The 23,979-nt window shown below is 46.7% G+C and overlaps 1 protein-coding gene across 4 annotated transcripts in view; it reads left to right on the forward strand.

Moving 5' to 3' along the window:
• The window catches only part of Sort1 (sortilin 1), an 82,131-nt gene extending 59,959 nt beyond the window's left edge, over positions 1 to 22,172 (forward strand). For 2 of the 4 annotated variants that reach the window (XM_059266089.1, XM_059266090.1), the window contains exons 12-21: positions 3,673 to 3,775; positions 4,567 to 4,735; positions 5,504 to 5,694; positions 7,583 to 7,772; positions 12,345 to 12,461; positions 14,309 to 14,417; positions 16,011 to 16,109; positions 16,801 to 16,907; positions 17,251 to 17,362; positions 18,182 to 22,172. In XM_059266089.1, coding sequence (XP_059122072.1) covers positions 3,673 to 3,775; positions 4,567 to 4,735; positions 5,504 to 5,694; positions 7,583 to 7,772; positions 12,345 to 12,461; positions 14,309 to 14,417; positions 16,011 to 16,109; positions 16,801 to 16,907; positions 17,251 to 17,362; positions 18,182 to 18,196 — 1,212 coding nt within the window. In that variant the 3' untranslated portion in view covers positions 18,197 to 22,172. The remainder of the gene's footprint in view (positions 1 to 3,672; positions 3,776 to 4,566; positions 4,736 to 5,503; positions 5,695 to 7,582; positions 7,773 to 12,344; positions 12,462 to 14,308; positions 14,418 to 16,010; positions 16,110 to 16,800; positions 16,908 to 17,250; positions 17,363 to 18,181) is intronic. The other 2 variants (XM_059266091.1, XM_059266092.1) reach the window with 1 other exon arrangement.
• Positions 22,173 to 23,979: the final 1,807 nt, after the last annotated feature.

Genomic DNA, 23,979 nt, shown 5'->3' on the forward strand with positions numbered 1-23,979 from the left:
TGGGGACTGGAGAAATGGTTCAGCAGATGGTTAAGAGCACCGCATGTACTTCCAGAGGACCCAGGTTCAATTTCCAGCACCCACATACAGCAAGCAGCTCACAACTGTCTGTAACTCCAGCTCCAGGGGATCCGACACCCTCACACAGACGTACATGCAGACAAAACATAAAGACAAAGAAAAACATATGAAATACATCTTCTTTTTGTTGTTAGAAATACACTGGTTGGTTCTCTATCTTGAGTTGAGCCACAGTGGATGTAGACTGTAGATATCTCCTTAAGATTCTAGCTTTCATCTCCTTTAGCTCAATAGTAAGAAGTAGACTTCCTGGCAGGTCTATAAATTTTAAGGAAAACACCACACTGTTTTGGGTGGTGATGGTTTTGATTACATTTCCCCAACAGAGTTCAAGGGTTCCCCTTTCCTTGTGGCTTTAACCAATACTTGTCACTATTATATTTTTGTTAAGACAAATGCTATTAGCATATAACAAGTTGGAGGTGATGAGGCATTGTGGTTTTATGTGCATTTCCCCAACGATGAGTAATGCTGAACCTTCTTCAAATACCCCTTGGTGTTTGCTGTCTTTGAAGAATGGCTGCATGTTTCTCTGCCCATTTTTAAGTCAGATATTTGTTTCTTGCTGTACAGCCCTGTTCTGTGTGTGGTTTGCAGGTACTGTCTGTTCGGTAGACAGGCATTTCAGTTTTCTGGGCGTTTCCTTTGCAGAAGCACTTAAGTTTAATGTGATTCTGTTCGTGCATTTTTACTTTTTGTTGTGTGTGTTCTTAGGATCATTTCCAAAGTTATCACCTAGACTATGTCAAGAAGCTTTGTCCTGTGTTTTCTGCTAGTATTTTAGAGTCTTACATTCAAGTCTGTTTAGAGCAGTGGTTCTCAACCTTCCTAATGCTGCTACCTTTTAATATATTTTCTTATGTTGTGGTGACCTCCAACCACAAAATTATTCCATTGATACTTCATAACTGTAACTTGTAAATATCTGATATGTAACCCATGGGATCACGACCTATAGGGTGAGAACCACTGGTTTAGAGTGAATTTTTGTAGATATGAAATCAGAATTCAAATCCTTATTTTGTACTAGATATTAAGTTTCCTTAGCAACATTTATTGAAGTTACACTTTTCTCATGTGTTCTTGATTCCTTTGTCAAATATTAATTGGCCATAAATGTATGGATTTATGTCTAGAATGTTCTGTTCCATTGGCCTATATGTTTCTTTTTACGGCAATATCATGCTGTTTTGATGACTGTAGCTTTATAGCATATTGTAACACCAGGTAGTGTGACCCTCTTCTCCTTCATTCTTTTTTACTCAAGATTGCTTTGGTGTTTCATGGTCTTTAAAGGCTCCATATAAATTTTAGGATTTTCTCACTATTTCCTGGAAAAATGCTATCAGAATTTATCTATTTTTCCCCATTTTTTTTTATTTTTGTTTTTTTGTTTGTTTTAGTTTCTTTTGTTGTTGTTTTGGTTTTGGCTTTTCAAGACAGGGTTTTGCTGTGTAGCCCTGGCTATCCTGGAACTCTCTCTGTAGACCAGGCTGGCCTTGAATTCACAGAGACCCACCTGCCTCCACCTCCCAAGTGCTGGAATTAAAGGCGTGCACCACTACTGCTCAGCTTGTTTTATTTTTTGAGACGGGGTCTTGCTGTGTAGCCCAGGCTAGCCTCAAACTCCCAATTTTACAGCCTCAGCCCCCAGCCCATGCCAACAGAATTTCAGTAGTGAAGTCTGTAGCTCACTCTGGGAAGTACAGACCTTTAGCAGTATTAATTCCTCCACTCCATGCACACAAGATTTCCTTCCCATTTCCTGCATCTCCAGCTACTTTCAGAGTGCTCTGTAGTTCCCGCCACACAGATCATTCACTTCCTTGATTGGGCTAAACAATTCATTTTTAAAAGTTGTTCTCAGACCATTATTCCTTGGATACTGTCTTAGTTAGGGTATCTGTTGCTGTGAAAAGACACCTTGACCACAGCAACTCTTATAAAGGAAAAACATTTACTTGGGATGGCTTACATTTTCAGAGGTTTAGTCCATTATCATCATGGTGCGACATGGTGGCATGCAGGCAGACATGATGCTGGAGAGGTGGCCGCGTGTCCTATATCTTGACTCACAGGCAACGGGAAGTAGTCTGTCTTACTGGGCATAGCTTAAGCATATATGAGACCTCAAAGCCCGCCTCCACAGTGACACACTTTCTCCAACAAGGCCATACTCCTAATAGGGCCACTCCCTTTGGGGGTCATTTTCTTTCAAACCACCACAGATACATAAAACATAATGTTACATATTTATGGGAACCATGTGGTGTTTTAATATGCACAAACATTGTATAATGTTTAAGTCAAGGTTAACATCTCTCAAGCATCATCCATTCTGTATGGGACAAACATTTCAAATCTTTTCTTCCAGGTTTTGGAAGAACATTATTGTCATTATCATTGTTCTGAACAGAAGTAGAGTGAGGACATCTTTGTCTTGTTTCTAATCATGTAGGAAATGGACTCAATTTTTAATATTTGAATATAATGTTGCCTGTGACCTTTATTATCTAGAGATACATTCTCAACCTAACTTGTTGAGAATTATATCCATAAAGAACATTGAATTTTATTTAACAAAACTTTCTGCATCTGTGGAGATGATTGTATATTTTTGAGCCTTCATTCTGCTAATGTGGTATTTCGTAAAAATGAACTGCAGACCACTGAACCATCCTGCCATTCCAGAGAGGACTCCTACTTGATCACGGCTAATGACAATTATGCTGTTGAATTCAGTTGCCAGTAGTTGGTGAAGACTTTTGCATCTGTGCTCAGTGAAACAGTTACACTTCTGGGTTCACATAAAAAAAAAGAATTACACTTGGGCATAGTCTCACACGTCTGTCATCCCAACCACTAGGGAAGTTGAGGCAGGAGAATTGCCAGCCAGCCCAGTCAATGTAGTAAGACTTAATATCGAAATAAACGTTTAAAAATAAGGATTAGGGACGTATCTCAGTTGTAGAGTACTTACCTGATGTGGGTAAAGCTTTTGGTTCAATCCCTGGCTGGAAGAAAATGAGAAGTCTTGACAAAATAGTTGGACCGCCTGTGTATGGAACATTATTTCCAACAGCCAAAGAAATGGAAGTAACCCCATCAGTAGCAGAATGGGTTAATAAGTACAACTCCTCCACCCCCACACAAAATGGAATATTATTTAGCCTTATAAAGGAAGTTAGTTCTGACAAATGTGAAATAAGCCCATTACAAAAAGACAAATTCCATGTGATTTCATTTATATGAGGGACCCAGAGTAGTCAGATCTATAGGGACAGACCGTAGGATAGCAGTTTCTCGGGCTACAAGGAGACGGAAGTAGAGACTTGTTGCTTTAAAAGTGAAGGTTTCAGTTTTACAAGATGGGAAGGTTCTGATAACTGGTTAAGTGAGAATATGTTTAAGCGTATACTTTAAAAGCCAGATAGTACATTTTATGAATTTTACCACAGTTTTTTTTTTTTTTTTTTTTTAACATCATCCCACTGAGGTTCGAGTTAAATTCAAAGTCTTCTTGTGAGGCTCTGTGAAATGTAAGGACATTGTGCCTTTGGTTTTAATCTGAGCTTTGGTTTCTCTTCACAGTGCAGTCTTCATATTCATGCTTCTTACAGCATCTCCCAGAAGCTAAATGTTCCCATGGCCCCACTCTCGGAGCCCAATGCCGTGGGCATAGTCATCGCTCACGGTAAGGAGCCCCCCCCACACCATTGTGGACAGAGGTTGCCAAGCATGGGGAGATAGTGCTTAGTGCTGCCTTTGAGCATCTCTCTCTCTCTCTCTCTCTCTCTCTCTCTCTCTCTCTCTCTCTCTCTCTCTCTCTCACACACACACACACACACACACACACACACACACACACACGCCAAAAAAGTCACTGCAGGTGGCCTCTGTGTTCTGTTCATTTCCTTTCTGTTGCTTTGATAAACCACTCCGGCCAAATGCAGCTTGAGGAGGAAAGGATTTATTTCATGTATACTTCCAGGTCAACATCTCGTCCCTGAAGGAAGTCAGGGCAGGAACTCAATGCGGGGACCATGGAGGAGCCTGCTTGTTGGTTTATTCCCTGGCTCCCTCTCTCACGGCCTTGTGCTGTCTTTCTTATACAACTTTCTTATACAACTCAAAACTACCTGCCTCGAGGGTTGATGCCGCCCACAGTGGGCTGGGCCCAGGCCCTCCCACATGAACCATTAATCAAGACAATCACAAATGTGAGCATGGGCCAATCTGACCTGGGCAGTCCCTCTGCTGAAGGTAACTAGAACACGATCATTGGATGGGATTTCCTGTACTATAACAATGCTTTGGGTTTTTAATAGACTCTCCTTGGCAATAGCACACCCAAGCCTTGATGGCCTTCTTTCTACTCTAACAGGTCTGGTGGAAAATAGAGCAAGTTCATTCCAAAGTCGTCTCTTGCCAGGAAATCCTCTTTGCTTCATTGCTAATGTATGCTAATGGTCACTTGCTTTGCAGGCAGTGTGGGAGATGCCATCTCGGTGATGGTCCCAGACGTGTACATCTCAGATGATGGTGGTTACTCCTGGGCAAAGATGCTGGAAGGACCCCACTATTATACCATCCTGGATTCCGGAGGCATCATCGTGGCCATTGAGCACAGCAATCGCCCTATCAATGTGATTAAGTATGCATGCTCTCAGCTCCCCACACATATCTGCGTAGAGGGCAGTGATGGGGAAGCTCTTGGGCTTATGGTACAGAGAGTCGTGGACCCTGATTTACCTTATTAGATTCCACAGAACTATAGCAAAGGCTCCCGCAAGGGTTATGTTTGAAGCATCCCAGATTAGGTGACACTGCTTTTTCCTCCACCTAGCTATGTATTTATCACTTAAAAAATTTTTTCTTGGGTCAGCAAGATGACTAAGGTGGTAAAGGTGTTTGTGCCAAGGCTGACGATCAGAGTTCAATACCAAGGAAAGAACAGACCCTTCCCCATCATATACCCTCACACACACACACATGCACACACTTCTGCTAGTCATCCCCTCACCCCATGCTGTAGCACACACCACCACTACTAAATGAAAACAATTGATCTTCTTTCACCCCGACCCCCAAAATAAAGAAATGCCCGAGCACTCTGAGTTAGAAACAACTTAAGTACAAATGTTACAAAAATGTGAGGTATTTCAATTCTATCTAAATTCCTATTAATTTGGACTCATCCTGGGTCACTGCTCTCTCTTCCTTTGAAAGAGGTATTTTCTTCCATGTGTTGTAGGAACGAATCCTTTCTCATACCCTGTTCATAGAGGTATTGTCAGACAGTAAGCCACCCTCTAAATACAAGGGTTTCCTCTGGGTGGGGACCAAACAGCTAGATTGCTTCCCTGCTACCCCCAGTGCGTGCTGGTCCTCTGTCATGATCCTTCTCTAACCCTGGTTTCAGGTTCTCCACAGATGAGGGCCAGTGCTGGCAAAGCTACGTCTTCACACAGGAGCCAATCTACTTCACCGGCCTGGCTTCGGAGCCCGGAGCCCGGTCCATGAACATCAGCATCTGGGGGTTCACAGAGTCTTTCATAACCCGCCAGTGGGTCTCCTACACCGTGGATTTCAAAGATATCCTGGAACGGAACTGTGAGTGTCTCCTCTGGGAGTCCCCAGGAGAAATTTGTAAACTCCTTTTCCGAAATAACCCATTCAGAGGAATCTCTTTCAACCAGGATAATCAAATGCATATGCATATGAAAGGCGACTGGAGATGTTCTGTGTGGGCAATCCAGCAATGGAATAGCAAAGCAGTCCTGGGGCTAGTGCTGTGCAAAAGAAATGCTCGGGACATCTGTGTAGTTCAAATTATCCTGTCAGCTACATTGTAAAATAGAAGGTGGACTGCATCTTCATGGTGGAATTACCTGTAGATGCCCAAAACATCATTGCAACATGTCAGTGGTATAGAAGATTACTGAGATAGTTTACTTTTTTTTTTTTTCTTCTGAGTCAACATCCCGAGCACGTCTCAACTCAGACCAGCTGCACATGTCAGGGTTGCCGTATAGGACAGCGTAGCCTTGCACTGCAGGAGAGATCTTTAGTACCTTTCATGAGACACTCTTCTGCCTTGTAAAAATAGTACATGTATGTGTTTGTAAAAATCATTCTGTGACATTTTGGGGGGCGGGTTGCCTCTCTGAAGGCAGATGCAGTGGGGCTGTAGAAGCACAGTTTGGGGGAAAGTGTTCACAAGGACAGCTCCTTGATCCTGTCACTCTGGACACCGAAGGGAGGGAGGTTCATGGGGAGTTTTAGTTTGAATGTGAGTCCTAGCTGAGGCTCTGGAATGAACACTGGGTGGGTTCGAAGGACTTCAGGAAGAAAGTGTCCAGCACATGGTGCTCCCCAAGTCACAAACAAACCCAGTCATAGTGTCACAGTGAGAAGCATGGAGACTAAAAGAAAGCACTGGAGGAAAGGTGCCCTGTGATTACATGTCGGCACCATATAATCAGGGCTTAAAGTGTGGGCCATTTAAGAGACAAGTGTCCAGTTAGTCCTGCAGCTCCTGTGACGCAGGGCCCTCAGCCTGGATTTGTGGTTCTATAAGACATTTACGTGTCATTGGAGACCCTTGTCTTCTAAATGTGTGAACAAGACTGGAAGTGAGCAGGGAATTCTGTGTTAGCTCTCAAGCTTAAGATTGTTAAAATAGCCGGGCGGTGGTGGCGCACGCCTTTAATCCCAGCACTCGGGAGGCAGAGCCAGGCAGATCTCTGTGAGTTCGAGGCCAGCCTGGGCTACCAAGTGAGTTCCAGGAAAGGCACAAAGCTACACAGAGAAACCCTGTCTCGAAAAACCAAAAAAAAAAAAAAAAAAAAAAAAAGATTGTTAAAATGTTTGTTAGGCACCTGCTTCCTAGCAGGCTGGCTCTCTGCTGATCTTCAAGTCCCGAAAGGTAAGAACGCAGGCGACACTCTTTAGGTTCCAACCTGTGAGTCTTTTCCTAGGAGTAGATGATGTGGAACACTAAAGCAGAAACAGATGTCAGCAACTGGCATCAGAGCCAGGGGACTCTAGAGGAAAGCTGGAAAGAGGCTGTGTGCCCTTCCGCTTGAAGCCAACTCTGTGTGGTCACATCGAGCTGAGCTCTTGCCTCGTTAGTGTCTTATACTAAACAAAGGGCCCCAGGATGAGAAACCTGACTGCTTGTCTCTGCCAACTCCAGGGATGGAGTGCCCTGGCCATCATGGCAGACAGCAGCCTCCTGGTTTGGAGAGGCTCCAGTGCTCCCTAAACAGCCACACTTTAAAACAAAGATTTCTCCCAATCCCCACTCAGAAGGCAAGATGGCTCTCCGTCTTCTGGTCTTCCCTTGCCATGAGGAACCTGCTGTGGGTTCTAGACTAGAGTGACTTTGAATCAGCTGTCCCCACCTGTCCCTCCTCCTTCCCTTAGCCTGGCAGCTGCCTCTCCCTTGTGGGTGGGCTGTGTGCTGTGCCGATTTCTGAACATTCTGTCTGTCCTTTAGGTGAAGAGGAGGACTATACCACGTGGCTGGCACACTCCACAGACCCTGGAGATTACAAAGACGGCTGCATTCTGGGCTATAAAGAGCAGTTCCTGCGGCTACGAAAGTCATCCGTCTGTCAGAATGGTCGAGACTATGTTGCGGCCAAGCAGCCATCCTTCTGTCCCTGTTCCCTGGAGGACTTCCTCTGGTATCAGCACTCCTCAGACCCCTCTGTCAGCCCCTGTCCCACCTGTGGGGAGGTGAAAAATACTTCTTTTATCCAGCTAAAATACACTGACATTCCTTTTCCCCAGATTGAATGACTCCCACCTGTTATCCACAAAAGGGAAGCAGAGAGAAAGAGAGCCAAACATTGCTAACATTTAGACAGATTATTTTATCACACCTGTTAGTCACTGGGCACAGCCACTGCCCAACCATAGAGCTACTGACCTGGACATGGTGGGAAGGACAGGAATTATATAAGATGTAACTCAGTTGGTATAGTGTTTGCCTAGCATGCATGAAGCCCTGAGTTCGATCCCCAGCAGCAAACCAACTGTGTGTTGATTTTATGCTAATAATCCCAGCACTTGGGAGGTAGAGGCAGGACAATCAAAAGTGTAAGGTCTCCCTCAGCTACATAGTGAGTTCAGTAACAGCCAGGGATACTTGAGACGCTATCTCAAAGAATTAAATTTTAAAAGGAAGAAGGGTTTGGGAGGGGGTGGTCTGCAGAATGTTGAGCCAAAAACAACAGGAAAAGTGGTTTGGGGCAGGGAGGAAATTTTCAGGAAGTCAGCTGGAAGGTGCTAGGCTCTGGATCGTTTGAAAGTTGGTTTGGTCCTGAGACTAGAGGTGACACCAGTATGTTCATGGTCCCTAGGTCTCACTGATGTCAAGAGGCCACCACGATGGACTGACTCCCTAGAGTTCAGGACCATCAAGGATGAAGAGTTACTTACTCGCTCTGGTGTTGATATGAAAGAGGCCAGTGTCACTTAAATGAAGGAAGTTAAGTGGGGCAAATAAGAACTGCTTGTGACAGGAAGTGAAAGTGGGTCGGTCCTGAAGCACTTGGACAGAGAGAGAGGACACACAGTAGTCTTGCCTCCCTGTCACATTGCCCTGAACTACGGTGACAGTAAAATGCAGAGCTGAAGGGAACCAGGTCTGACCCTCTGTGGCCCCTCCCATCTCCATTCCCACGGGAAGCACTCATCGCTCAGCTCACCTTTGGCTTACAGTCAAGCCTGAGGTTGCTCCACACGGTTGTCTGCCCTTGAGCTCACCTGCAGGTCTCTTTCCCTGAGCTGCCGCTGTTTCCTAACGTGCTGTGGTCCTGCCGAGGCTTGGTCATGAGAATGCTTCCTGTGTGAGGAAGGCCTGGCCTCATTCCCTCCTGGACCCTGCACCTGGGAAACTCCCCTTGGCCTTTAACTGTCTAAGACAGATAACACCACTTTAAAGCCTCTTCCATTTTCCCTCACCAGACTTTCTCTCTCTCTCTCTCTCTCTCTCTCTCTCTCTCTCTCTCTCTCTCTCTCTCTCTCACACACACACACACACACACACACACACACACACACACACACACACACAGTAAGCGGTAGATGGAGAGAGGAGAAGGTTCCTCCTGTGGTGAAGAGGAGGATCGCAATGGCCTTGTTGGGGAGTTGGCATCAAGCTAAGTGCTGATAAGTGGTGGCATTTGCCTGTGTGCATCCAGGAAGGAAGTGGATCATAGAAGCCATTGGACTTGAGAGCTTCGACACCCAGCAGCACACCAAGGAAGTCAGAGTAGTCATAATACAGAGGGAAAACACTTGAAAGGCAGAGACAGGCAGATAGATCCCCAAGAGCTGCAGGCTGGCCTGATCTACATAGGGTGCCCCAGACCTGCTAGGGCTACGATTTAAAAAGAAAAGGGGGCTGGAGGGATGGCTCAGAGGTTAAGAGCACTGCTGCTCTTCCAGAGGACCCGGGTTCAATTCCCAGCAACCACATGGTAGCTCACAACTATCTGTAGCTTTGGTTCCAGGGGATCCAGCACCCTCACACAGACATACATGTAGGCAAAACACCAATGCATATAAAATAAAAATAAATAACTTTTAAAAAAGAAAGAAAAGGAAGGAATGAATGAATGAGTCCAGGTGGAGGACATTTGAGCTAAATTTCCCTTTCAGATGGTAGGAAGAAAAGTACTGTTGTAGACAGATGTGGAGATGATGAGGGACTGGTACAGAGGAGAAAATACTGGGTTTGATGACCAATAAGCCTTGTGGGGCCTTAGACGTTCATTTCCAAGGTTGCAGAGGGCATTGACGCCAAAATGCATGAAATAAAAAATAAACGAGGGACTAGAGATGTAGATTAGTTTAGCAGTAGAATGTCTATTAAAAGTATTCCCACAAGAAATATGGCTAGAGACTGGGGATATAGCTTGGGGTTAGAGCACTTGTCAAGCACATATCAGACCCTGAGTTCAATCCTAAGAGAGAGAGATGGGGGAGAAGTGGGGAGAGAGAGAGAGAGTTGCCCAATAAAAAAGATAAGGGGATGATTCCTAGGATAACCATATGTAGGCTGAGGAGAAGGCACTAGTGAGCGGTAGAGATTGGCTGTCCTTTCTCACACTCTGTGATGAAAGGGTGGGTGGGAAGAGCAGTACCAAAGCCATGGATGCTACCTAAAGGATGAGCCTTGGAGAAAAGGCAGGGCCTTATTTCATGGGAGAAGACAGAAAGGAAGGTGGATGAGAGGTGTGCTACAAAGAGATGCTGGAATGGAGGGGGCGGCTGGGGAGATGAATCAGTGGCTTGAGAATATGAAATCTGAGCCTCAGCACACACACAAGAGCAAGGCCTGTTGGCATACATCTGTAATTTCAGTGTTAGGCACATCTGGAGTTCACCGGCCTGCTTGTCTAGTCAGTTGGTGAGTTCCACGTTCAGTGAGAGACCCTGCCTCAAAAACTAAGGGGGAGAGTCATAGAGGACGCCTGACACTGACTTCTGGTCTCCATACCCACATGCATGGCGTGGGCATATACACATGTGCATATATACACATGTGTATATACACGCAAGTGCGTACACACATACACAAAGGGTGGAGGGCAGGAGGAGTGTTCTGATTGGCTGTCTAAGAAGCTAAGAGGGACAGAAGAGAAAATATAAGAACGTACATATTCCCAAGAGCAGCAGTTAATGAATGACATGTAGAGGTGGAGGAAAGAATTAAGTGTCTGTGTATTTAGATCTGTTGCTTATCCACCATGGCCCCCTTTGTCTTTGCTGTTAGGGACCCTGCCCTACTGTAAGTGGTATTCTGTCCTTTCCCTGAGCATGGGCTGGTATAGATCTCCTACCCTGGAGATCTTGGCTGTTCGTGAGTCTGCCGGGCCTGGTCCATCTCTCCTCTGTAGATGTAACCAACTGTCTTATTAAATAAGAAACACAGAACCAATGCAAAGAAGAAAGCCAAGAGGTCAGAGCTAAGAGCTAAAAACCTTACCCTTCCTCCTGCGGTGGTCCTGCCTCTCCGAAAGAGACCTACTTCCTATGTCTGTCTTTTTTTATAGAGTTTCTGTTCTGCCTTTTCATTGGTTGTAAACCCAACCACATGACCTCCTAGTCACTGCTTGTCTGTACAGACCTCCAGGTCTTCTACGGTTGGTATTGAGATTAAAGGCATGTGTCTCCAATGCTGGCTGTATCCTTGAACACACAGAGGTCTACCTAGCTCTGCCTACCAAGTGCTGGGATTAAAGGCGTGCACCACCACCACCACCACCACCCAGCTTTCCTATGGCTTGCTAATAGCTCTGACCCTCGGGCAACTTTATTTATTAACATACAAGTCACATTTTAGTACAAATAAAATATCACCATACTCCTCATCAGTAAGCCTGCTCTGTGGCTATTCCTAAGGGTCTGTTTTCTTTCCATGACTTTAGTAAACATCCAAGCTAACTGATTTACAGGGGAAAGCTTTCATCAGGTTCTGCTGTCCTGGGCCTATGGCGAGCAGCACTTCAGGACAGAAACGTGAGGCAGAGCAAATCAGTCCCTGTGGCCAAAAAGTGACAGAAGAGGAAGAAACCAGGGCTCCCGGGTACCTGTAGCCCTTCCACTAGGCCCCACCCTGGAAAGACTCCACTACCTCTCAGTAGCACCACACTGGGGACCAAGTCTTTAACACAGGCCTTTGAGGAGGCCCTTAAGATCCACGTTCTACCATGGACTTGCAAAGATGCCACAGTGTAGCTGGAGTTTTCTCCAGGCCCCACCAAGCCCCGGCAGTCCAACAGCCCACTTATAAAATAAACACACAGATGCTTATATTTTTTAAACTGTTTAGCCTAATGGCTCAGGCTTCTAGCTACCTAGTTCTTAGAGCTTAAATTAATCCATTTCTATAAATCTATACCTTGCCACGTGGCTCGTGGCTTACCGATGTCTTCACATGCTGCTTGTCATGGCAGCGGCTGGCAGTGTCTCCCTCCACCTTCCTGTTCTCTCAATTCTCCTCTCTGTTAGTCCCGCCTATACTTCCTGCCTGGCCACTGGCCAATCAGTGTTTTATTTATTCACCAATCAGAGCATTTGACATACAGCCCATCCCACAGCACCACAGCCTTCCCAACCTGTTCCTAGCAACTGTTGGCACCTCAGTTGGAGCATCCTTGACAGGAATGTCAACTCTCCACTTGACTGTTGGTCATGTGCTGGCTTGTAGGCACCTTCCAAAGTGTCCTTGTTGTTGATTCTTGCAGTGACTTTGGCTACTTCCGTCCAGAAAACGCCTCAGAGTGTGTGGAGCAACCGGAACTGAAGGGGCACGAGTTAGAGTTCTGTCTGTACGGCAAGGAAGAGCACCTGACAACAAACGGGTAAGACGGCCCCTGATGGCGAGATCCTCACTGCTCTGAGCCAAAGCAGCTTATCTTCACACAGTTATGAATGAGCAGTACTCCAGAACGTTCATGAAAGACCTACCTACTAGACCTACTGTGATGACCAAATAGTCTGTCATCTGCCATGTCCAAATGGCAGCCATTGGCCTCATGGGGCTGTTGACGCTGCCAGGGCAGCTGAGGAACTGAGTTTCCTGTTTTTATTAATGTCATATTCAAATGGCCTCCACAGGGGAAGGTGCAGCCCTGAGGGGCCCTCAGTGGCTCTCTCCACTGATGGACTCCCCGCTCCCATGCTTGTGCTACCTGTTAACGAGCTCTCTCTGAGCCTGAGTTCTGGGTGCAGTCTGAAGGGACAGACATGTGCCTGTCAGCAAGACACAGAAATGCTGAGTCTGTGCAGGCCCTGAGACGACACAGAATAAATATCCCCACAGACTGCGTCCCTCCCCACCGCCAGCCCCGGGCCCATGCCCATTTTGCCTACCTCATAGTATTTTAGTCAACACAGCAATGCATTGGCCAAACTTACAGAAATCTGAGAACAAGTTTTAAGTCCGCAGTCCTAAGGGTAGGGTTTAGCGGTACTTGTGGGATAAAGAACAGGATGAAACTTGATGGGGCAGTGCATGCCTGTAACCCTAGCACTCAGACCACAGGGGTGGGTCACCTTTAGTTCAACACCAGTCTGCATTACACATCTAGTTCCAGGCTAGCCAGCCCTGTTTAGATAAACCCTGTCTGGAGAGAAGGGGAGGGGCTAAAGTAGGCGTGAATAAAAGTGATGAGAGGCTAGACTCTGCACATGCGTACCTTACCCTCATGGCTCCTCTCGGGACAGGCACATGCTCAGAAATAGTGTTCCCAGAGTCCGAGGTTGGAGGCTTTAGGTCCTTTAATGTCAAAAAGTCACCCATTGAATTGTGGTGCATCATTTAAAAGGTCAGCTGCATAGTTGTGTCTTTAACAAAAGTGACCATTTAAGTCCCTGAAAATTGCTGGGTGTGAAAATTGTGCACACCTTTAATTGTGCACACCTCTGGGAGGCAGAGGCAGGTCAATCTCTGTGGGTTCAAGACCAGCCTACTCTTCCTAATGAGTTCCAGGGCAGCCAAAGCTGCATAGTGTGAAACCCTGCCTCAAAACCAAAGTCCCTGAAAATGAACACAGGCAACCATGATCATCAAGACCCATGTTTTCTAGTGAAAAGAACTTTCTGCAGTTTTCAAATCTTGTTTTCTGGAAAGAGGCAAGAGCCTGGGAATACATCCTTTATGTTCTGTTAAAAAAAAAAAAAAATCTCTTCTTCCCATACTCCTTCTTTCCCTTTCTCCCTTCTCTGAGACATTTTAGTGTGATGTGTGGTGTGGTGTGTGTGTGTGTGTGTGTGTGTGTGTGTGTGTGTGTGTGTGTGTGTGGTGTTTATTGTGCGATGCTTCTTGCACATTAACTAATACAAACACTTACATGTCTTGGAGCAGCCATTTGGTGTCTCTGCTGCTCTGTAGAGATCCTCTTCACTGAGGTGAGTTTAGAGCCCAGTTTGCTGACAGGCTTCATTATTAGCAGGCGGCCTATGCCTAGTATTACTACTGCTTCCCGTTTGTCATTTTGGGTTCAAGCCTACCTCTCTCGTAGCCATCACTGAAGACAGATTTTGGGAGACTTTCGCAAACTTGTTTCTTTGAGGCTCCCTGTACCTCACAGCCTGCTAGACAGAATGGCTGCAATTCCTACAAGAGGCCTAGCTACTGACTCCATGCCTTCCCCCAGAAAACAGCACAGCCACGGGCAGCCTCTGTGATCCATCTCCTGTCTTTCAGGTACCGGAAAATCCCAGGAGACAGATGCCAAGGAGGGATGAACCCAGCCCGAGAAGTCAAAGACTTGAAAAAGAAATGCACAAGCAATTTCTTGAACCCCAAGAAGCAGGTATGTTAAAAACAGATCTAGTTTCTGGGTACAGGTAGGATTTCACATTCTGCCAGGAACTATTAAAGTTACGCTTTGGTACCAATACAGAACGGCCCCCAATGCTTCCGCAGAACTTTGCAGTTGTCAGGATGAGGGACCCATCATGTACCCCAGTGACAAGGCCATCCTGCTAAGAGCTGCTGTGTGTTTGGGGGAAATGGTATTGTGTAAAGTTGAAAAGGTCTTAAAAGCATGGAGTTGTAGAGTTTCTGAGGCCCAGAATTCTTCAGAAAAAATGTTTGAGTTGTGCTCAGTGAGTAAAGGATACACATATGGAACTATCACAATGTCCCTGCTGATATGTGCATTTATGTTAGTCAAAGTTTTTAAAATAAGGTTAGGGCTGGGTACTATAGCTCTATAGGCAGAGTATTAGCAATAATAAATAAATATAAAATAAAAGCAAGCCTTTGCGGGGGGGGGGGGGGGGAGACGACACACGACACATAAAGGGCCATGGACTGGAGATCAGACTTCAATTCCCAGCAGCACATAAACAGACCATGATGATGTACATCTGTAACCCCACCACTTGGGCACTCAGGCAGGAGGATCAGAAGTTTAAGGTTACCCATGGCTATGTAGCTAGTTTGAGGTCATCCTGGGCTACATTAGACACTATCTCCAAAACAAACAAATGGTGCTAGAGAGATGGCTAGGCAGTCAACAGTACACACTGCTCTTGCAGAGGACCCCAGATTGGTCTCTGGCACCCATGTCAGGCCGCTCACTACTGCCTATAACTCCAGCTCCAAGGGATCTGACACCCTCTTCTGGATTCTGTAGGTACTGCACTCACACATGCACATACATACACACACACACACACACACACACACACAACTTACAAATAAAAATAAATATTTAAAAACAAAGCTGAGTGGTGGTGGTGGTGGTGCACACCTTTCATCCCAGCACTCGGGAGGTAGAGGCAGGCATATATATCTCTGTGAGTTCAAGGCCAACCTAGTCTACAGAGAGAGTTTCAGGACTGCCAGGACTACATAGAGAAACCCTATTTTGAAAAAACAAAAAATAAAATAAAATAAAAGCAAGCCTTTGGGAGGAGGATAGGGGGGACCATAAAGGGCCATGGACTGGAGATCTGCACAGGCAGAGGAGAGCCCTGTCCAGTAGGAAGGGATTGTTGAGCTATCATGCCATGTGTGTTAAGTGAAAAGCTATTAAGTGTAGCCATAATGGACCGCTTCAGATCAAGTCATAGGAAGTATGGTACCGAAGTATCAGGTGGAGCTCTGGAGATAAGGTAACTAGGAGGGCCTCCTGGGGAAGCAGCACTGGCAGTGTGACCGGGAGATAAGCTGAGGACCCGTCTCCCTAATCTGTAACATGAAAGGCTGACCCTGACAATTGCAACCCCCTGCCTGCTGTTCTAAGGGACGAGCCCCTTACATGGGTGGGACACAAGGACAATGAAGGGAGAGTGTGTGGGTGTGTGTATTTGTAAGGGGGTAAGTTCCTCCTTCTCTGCACCCCTGCCCGGGACTGCTGGCGGCTGTCCTCAGAGTGTTTGTGTGTGTGATTGCACAGGACTCCCGCCCACAGGGACACAGCGTGTCCCAGAATCCAGCTCCGCCTCCTCTTGGATACACTGAAAACACACACTTCCTATCTCCTACCCAGAAGCAGGTAGGTTACATGAAAACAATGATATAAGGCTTATTTGTAAAAACATGCCAAAAGTTAAGGAACGACAGAAAACTTGGTGTCCTAAAATGGCCTTCCTGGAATAGCGTTGACACACGTCTTCAAAGATGATGGTCTAGTTATAGATTCATTCAGCCTCTGTTCTCACAGTTCCTTTCCTGCTCTATCCTTGAGCTCCAGGAGTTGTAAACAAGGGACATGGAGCAGTCACAGTGACCATCGTGATGATCTTCTAGGCGTGTCCAACCCGTGGCCCCAGGGTTACATGCAGCCAAGAATGGCTATGAAGGTGGCCCAACACAAAATTGTAAACGTATTTAAAAATGTGACTTCTTTATGCAATGTTTTTGGTAGCTGAACTGAGCAGTTCTCAAGCATGAAGTTTATAGATGACAACATCTTGTTGCAATGTCAACAGGCTGGCCACGCCTGATTTGAGGCAGTTGCCAAGGCTTCCACTGTGACTCTGACCTTGAAGACCTTGCCCTACAGCTTCCAGGCAGCTGGAGTTCAGATTCCCTGTGCTGGTGTGCTAGCCTCCTGGAAACACTGAGACTGTTCACCTGGGGGTGGAGAAGTGCACGAACTAAGTGCCTTGGCCTGTAGGTCACTCTGAATGAAGCCCCAGACTGTGTGCCTAACTGCGCCTCTGTTTGTGTTTTAATTTATCAAGAATTCCAAGTCGAATTCTGTTCCTATTATCCTGGCCATCGTGGGATTGATGCTGGTCACAATTGTAGCAGGAGTGCTCATAGTGAAGAAATATGTCTGTGGCGGAAGGTAAGAAATGTGGAAGTGGGTCAGAGGGCCTGAATCCAAACCAAAAGGCCACCCTGGCCCAGGTGATTCCCTTCTCTTGGCTGAAAGTAGGTAAAGCAATAATCCTCAAGATTCAAATCTTATATTTTATTATATCTGCATGCTGTGCAGCCATGAGTATGGAAATTGGAGGAAACCCCATGCTATAAGAAACACTCCAGGGGTTGGGGATTTAGTTCAGTGGTAGAGTGCTTGCCTAGCAAGCACAAGGCCCTGGGTTCAGTCCTCAGCTCTGAAAAAAAAAAAAAAAGAAACAAACACTCCCTACTCAGCTCAGGGAAACTAACCATAGTCTCCTCCCCAGGTTCCTGGTCCACCGGTACTCTGTGCTCCAGCAGCATGCAGAGGCTGATGGAGTGGATGCTTTGGATACAACCTCCCATGCTAAAAGCGGTTATCACGATGATTCAGATGAGGTGAGACACTTTCTTCTTGAGCATTATCCAAACATTGAAGTCTTTTTTTTTTTTTTTTTTTTTCGTTTTTTTGGTTTTTCGAGCCAGGGTTTCTCTGTGTAGCTTTGCGCCTTTCCTGGAACTCGCTTTGGAGACTAGGCTGGCCTCGAACTCACAGAGATCCGCCTGGCTCTGCCTCCCGAGTGCTGGGATTAAAGGCGTGCGCCACTACCGCCTGGCCAAACATTGAAGTCTTAAAAAATAATTTTTTTTTCTTTAAGATTTATTTATTATGTACACAGAAGAGGGCGCCAGATCTCATTACAGATGGTTGTGAGCCACCATGTGGGTGCTGGGAATTGAACTCAGGACCTCTGGAAGAGCAGTCAGTGCTCTTAACCTCTGAGCCATCTCTCCAGCCCTTAAAAAATAATTTTTCTACTTGTGATCAAGACAATCTCTGGAAAGATGGCCCAGAGGTTAAGAGCACTGGCTGCTTTTCCAGACAACCCAGGTTCCGTTCTCAGTAAACACGGGATGGCTCACAACTCTCTATAACTCTAGTTCCAGGGGGTCCAATGCCCTCTTCTGGACTCTGAAGGTACCAGGTGTGCTCATGGTACACAGACAGACGTTCAGGCAAAACACCCATACATATAAAATGAAAATAAGTCTATTTTAAGTTTTTAAAAAAGATACAGTTGGGACCAAGTTGTGCATAAGCTAGAAACAGTGCGTAAGTGGCTACAAGATATGCTAAGCTGAGAAAGTAGATGATTGCTTTCAAAATAGACTTTTTTAATTCGTCGTCAGTAATATGGCACATGTCTTTCTGTTCAGGACCTCCTGGAATAGCTCTTCAGAGAAGCTGGGACTGAGCGTGGACGGAGCCACAGTACCTCCTACACTCCCAGAGGCTCTGACTTGGGAAAATAAATTTCCCATTGCGTCGGACCCAGCTCTGTTTCTGCTGCTTCCGTCCAAGCCCAAAGGACCTACACTAAAGAACGCAGGGTGGGGGTGGGGAACCCTAACTGATCTCACAGTTGGCTCTGAGAGAGGGGGGGAGATTTTAAATTCTTTAACTTTTTGTTTCACGTTCTGTCTTTTGTAAAAGTGTGGGCTTTAGGTTTCTGTTGCTTCGTTTGTGTGTTAAGGGAAATGAAATGGGATTCAAAGGGATTGTTTCACTGACCCCACTCTTGTGTGTTCTGTGTGGTGCCCACCCCAGGGCACCTGCCAACTCCACCATCGACTCGACTCTCACATCATACCTGGTGCTGTCCCTGGGCTCTGCTGGCTATGGGAGGGAGGCAGCCTCAGAGAAGGAAGCAGAGGGTGTGGTGACTGGCCAGCTTTTCTCCATCTGGGACAGCCCTGCCCAAAGCACACTGCGCCAGCCCTGCTGCATCTCCCCTGGCCCCACCTCCCCCCTGCTGTGACCACAGGCCACAGTGATTTTTCTGTTCCCGGTTAATTAGGCAATACCCTTGTTAATTGCCCTTTGGCAACTAACTTAACTGCGTGCTTCCAAGACCTTAAATCAGGAAAACTTACAGGGCAATATTTTTTTTTAACTTGTGGCTAGGAGGAGGGAGCGACAGAGAATTGACTAGATCTAACTCCTATTAAAGACGAAACTCTGGCCGCCTCTGAGCTCTCTCAAGCTGTGCTTTGTGTGTACGCCGGTGGACCTGCTCAAGGACAGGATGCAGGCTTGGCCATCCTTTCCTGGAGTTCATGGTTGAGTGCACAGTGCAGCCCCGGGACTGACAGTCACAGCCTTCCATTTTCCTCATCATCATTGCAAAGGCTCCGTGTGAACGACTGCCATGGCTGTTTATTGCTTCCTCCTACATCGCTGTGTTCATAGAACCAGGACTAAGGATGTTTTCAGACTGATGGACTTTTTAAACTTCAAAGTTATATCACCAGACCGTCCTTCTCACCCTTCCCATAGTTTCCCTGATTATTTGCTGGCCCCACTGAAGGCACGCTTCTAGGTGATACCATGTGTGATTACATCGCTTTCATGTTTTAAGGACGTTTTCTATCTGCTATTTTTTCCAAATTAAATAAGTTATAGAATATGGTCGGTGCGTTTGGGGAGGCCATCTGGGAGTGGAAAGCTGTAACGACCCCTTTTAATACAGCTTAATATTAGCCACACAGGGCGATGGTGTGATAGGACTCCGGTCTCCCTCTCCGCTTCGCTCATCACGGCTCCTCCCGGTAATTATGATTTGGACATTCTTGAGTAGATGCCATTTTGCTGCTACTTCATTTTGTGGCTAGAAAGTCAGTAGAAAGTAAATGTGCCAAACTTTTGTCAGAATGTATGAGCAGATGGCTGACTCCTCCCCAGAATGCACAGCAGCAGGAGAGAGGGAGGAAGTGGATGAAGAGTCCTAGAGATGCTGAATTGCAGCTAAATGAGTCAGGGAACTTTTGTTAGAAAATGAAGGAAGGGACTGTCTCTGGGAGGAGAACTGGTATTTGTTAGAGCCAGAATGTATGACTTTGTATGACTCTAAAATTTACAATAATTCCAAAGATATACCGGCTCATAATTTATCAGAGTTGCTGTCCACGCTCACCCCTTGTCAAAGGGGAGAGAGCGGCTTCCACCACGTGCTATCCCTCCCAACACAGCCCCAGCTGGGGTGGCTGCCCGCTGTTCTTGCCACAGAGCTCAGGAGCCAAAACTAAGTCAGTCGCCCAGGGTCTTCAGAACTCCGAGACGTGGTTATACAGGAAGGTGCCGAGTATTTGGAGTGGAACTCCTTAGAGGTGACTTGCTGGATTCGAGGACAGATCAGTGGCATTTCTTTCAGAGCATTATGTTGGCCCTTTTTCCTCTTTAGAAAACATTTTATTCCCCTGCTTCATGGCTGAAATAAAAAGCCACAGCAATCCGGAGTGTCCCCTCGCCCTCGGTGGATGGTCACTGTTTGGGAGCACAGGAAGTGGGTCTCTGTGGATGAGTCTTCCTCTCTACCCTTTTGCTTCTGGCTCTGGAGGCTTGGGGACTGCCCCTACGGCAGCTCTCAGAATCAGTCACACTCAGAAATATGCAACCCCAGTCAGAGGTTTAAGACTGTTAAGTTCTTTATAGCTTTAAAAAAAAAATCTGATTTGGTTTGTCCTGCTCAGCCTTGGCGCATCATTGGTGAACGTACCATTTATCCTCAGCATTGTGGTGGCAGAGAGGATCGATTCTGGAGACTTGAGCAGTAGGATTTAGCATTGTTAGGTAGCTCAGACATATCAGATAGTCCACAGTGGCCTGAGTTTTAAATCCAAAGCATCCTTTTTGCTTGAGACCCTAGGGCCTTGGAGTTTTCCTGAGACCGGAAGCCAGGGCTGGCTGTGCCTGGAACTGGAACACTGCTCGGAGGAGCAGAGGCCTCTGGAGAGTGATGATGGCAGCTGCCCAGTAGGCTTAGGAGCTTGGTCATCGTCAGTCTTGACAACTGAGCCTCAGAACTCCCTGCCTCTGAATCGTCATTCTGGTGTGCAGACCCGTGCTCTTGGGCTCACCTCCAGTCCCCCATCTGCCCACACTAGCTCCTCTCGTGCAGTGCAGTATTATGGGCCACCCTCAGCTCCTTTGTTGGTCAGGCCTATAAACCATGGCTGGACACACTATACTGAACCATCCCTTCATCGGGGTACCAGGATGCACAGGGGCACAGGGCCATTCCACCGAGCCCCACAATGAGAGGGCTGGCAGGCATGGCATCACTCGTTTTATTGCTCTGAAGTAAACCATACAGGCAGAGAGTCTTTCTTTCCTCCAGCGCTCTGAAGAACCCTGCCCCTATGCATGCTGGCAAGGGGTTCATCCACCTGTCAGCCCAGCCCTCTGACTCAACAGTCAGCAGGGAGGCACGAAGATTGCAAAAACAGGGTGCGATGCAGCTTCTCAGTTTTCTTTCACCTTCCTACCAGAGGGAGAAGTAATGTTAACTTAAATGTCTTTTGGAACAAAACCAAAGTTTAAGATTTGCCATATGATGTACTGACAGGGAAGCCCAGAGCTGGCAAGCAAGTACCAGACTTCCATCGGCCAGTGCTTTGCCAGGTATGGGTTGCTGTGGAGTCACTGAAACCACAGGTGCAGGTTGATTTCCTGGTTCCATGCATTATAACAGTAAGAGTTGGAGCACTGACTTGAAATCGTCTTCAAGGACTTGCTGCGTGCACTTTTTCACACCGGTACATTCTTCTGCATCTGTTTATATGGAATAACACAAGCTGACCTGTACCTTTATATATATATATGTGTGTGTGTACATATATACATGTATAAACTGTATAGTGTACATGTTAATGATGTATCAGTATGGCCCGAATGTTTAATGCAGCTCTCATCCTCTGCATGCCCTCGGCTGTGGCCGGGTGACTTCTTGTCCCCGGGTGGTTCCGCCATTTCCTGGTGTTTTGAGCCTCCAGGGGGGAGGGTTTGGGCTGCATTTTCTTTATCCTCGTGCACAGAAATGCTCAGGGTCCCCACGTGCCTGGTGTCCTCCCCTCTTGACTTTTGTTCCCTTTCTGAGCATGTGGCCCCTCCCCCCGGCTGTGAGGGGCAGCGGCCTTCCTGGGAAAGTGTAAAGCAGGATCGTGATCACCACTGCATGTACACTGAAAACTCCAGATTTCTGCCCACTTGGGACAGAACATTGCATGTGTGAGGTGGGATTATCAAGTTTCAAAGACCCGTGTCAATGATACAGCAAAGCCAGACCCCATAACGAAATCCCACAAAATGGAAACAAAACGCAAAATTTCTTTAGCAGTGTGTAAATAAATCTGGATGTGTTTAACTTTGTACTGGCAATTTTCTGTGTATTTGCAATATTTGGGTTAGAAATAAAACAGCCTGGACTTGGGTACCTAACCTTCTAAGATGAGTAAGCTACGGTTTCTTAGTGAGTTTTTCTAGCTTTCTACCTTCAAAAGTCAAGACTCCAGCAACCAGAGAAGCACCAGTTAGCTGCTTCTAGCTTGAAGCTAGTTAGTGCACTTGGAGGTGCAAAGGTGGCGGGTACTTTGAGGAAACGACTCCAAACAAACGGGTTGCTTGCCCCTAGGGTTTCTAACGTCCTTGTCCCTTCATTTTCTTGATCTTGATGCTCGTCAAGATGTAGGGGACCATCTCCCTCGTCACCTCCTGGAGTCCTACACCCACCACACACATCCTCCAGCGTCTGTTCCTACACTTCTGGAGACAACATTCGCTTCCACTCCTGAATGTGGAGTGTGTCCCTGGGGGCACATGATCACTAGGTCAGCCAGCCGTGGCAGTTCCCGCTTGCCCCACCTTCCCTTGCTCCCCTCACAGTCCTTTAGAGTCTCAGCCTCGTTTACAAGTGTCGCCTGAAGGAGCTTCTTGCCCACCTGCCTTCAGCCATAGCCATCCCACCTTACCGTGGGACAGTTTTCTTGTTTGTCCTGGAACTCACTTGGTAGCCCAGGCTGGCCTCGAACTCACAGAGATCCGCCTGCCTCTGCCTCCCGAGTGCTGGGATTAAAGGCGCGCACCGCCACCCTCCGAGTGGGATAGCATTTGAAGCAGTATTTCCATTCAGTGCTCCCACATGTTACTCTGGAGATAGTTACTCAGGGACCAGGCCTTGTTCTTGAAGGATCCACCCCTCAGGCAGGAGTTTTTACCCAAGGATGAAATCAGTAGTTCCAGGGATTCCAACACACTCTAAGCCTGGGACCAGAAAGCCCAGGCTGCCCTACAATTGATGGTAATCCTACCTCTCCCTCCAGAGTGGACTTTCTAATGAGCAGACCTGAGGGGTCTCTATTCTTAAATTTTATTCTTCATACAATTTTCTACATATGAAGGACAAAAAAAGGGCTAACACTACAGGCTTAGATTACTTTTTCCATAAAAACATGGCTGAGCATGGAATAAAAAAGGGGTCTCCCTAAGCAGGAGAGAGCAGTCAGTAACATGCCTGCCACACAGAGGGCTTGAGTTCAATCCTCAAGCCCATCTAACAATCCCATAGATAGACAGGAAGATTCCTGGAGCTCACTGGCCGGCCAATAAACCTCTCAATAAACAATATGGGGCCCGATAAGATGGCTCAGTGGTTAGGATGCCTGCCACCAAGGCTTAACCCTGGGGACTCAGAAGAGGAGGAGAACTGACTCCCAAACATTGTCCTCTGACCTTCAAGTGTGGACGCAGCAGGCAGATGGCTTAGCAGTTAAGAGCACTGACTACTCTCTCTCTCTCAAAAGACCTGGGTTTGGTTCCAGGCACCCACATGGCAACTCACTTAGTCCCAGAAGATCTGACACCCTCTCAGAAGCTCCAGGAATACACATGATGCAAAGACATCCGTGCAAAACACTGATACACATAAAAAACAAAGGGACATGTTTAAATAAATACAGGATTGCTGGCCCCCGAGTTAGGAAAAAGGCGATGTGATAGGAAACCAAATAATTTGGGCGGAGGGTACAGCGTGAAGCAGAATGGTTGGATGCGCCCGGAAAATGATCGGACTTCTGGGTGTAGCTGGCACCGAGTGTGGGCTGGCCATGAGCCTGCGTTTTGATTGTATCCCGGGCACTGCCCTGGCCTCAGCATCCCTTGTTACATAGACCTGAGGTGC

Source organism: Peromyscus eremicus, chromosome 6 (genome assembly GCF_949786415.1).
Source record: "Peromyscus eremicus chromosome 6, PerEre_H2_v1, whole genome shotgun sequence".
Taxonomy (NCBI): Eukaryota; Metazoa; Chordata; class Mammalia; order Rodentia; family Cricetidae; genus Peromyscus; species Peromyscus eremicus.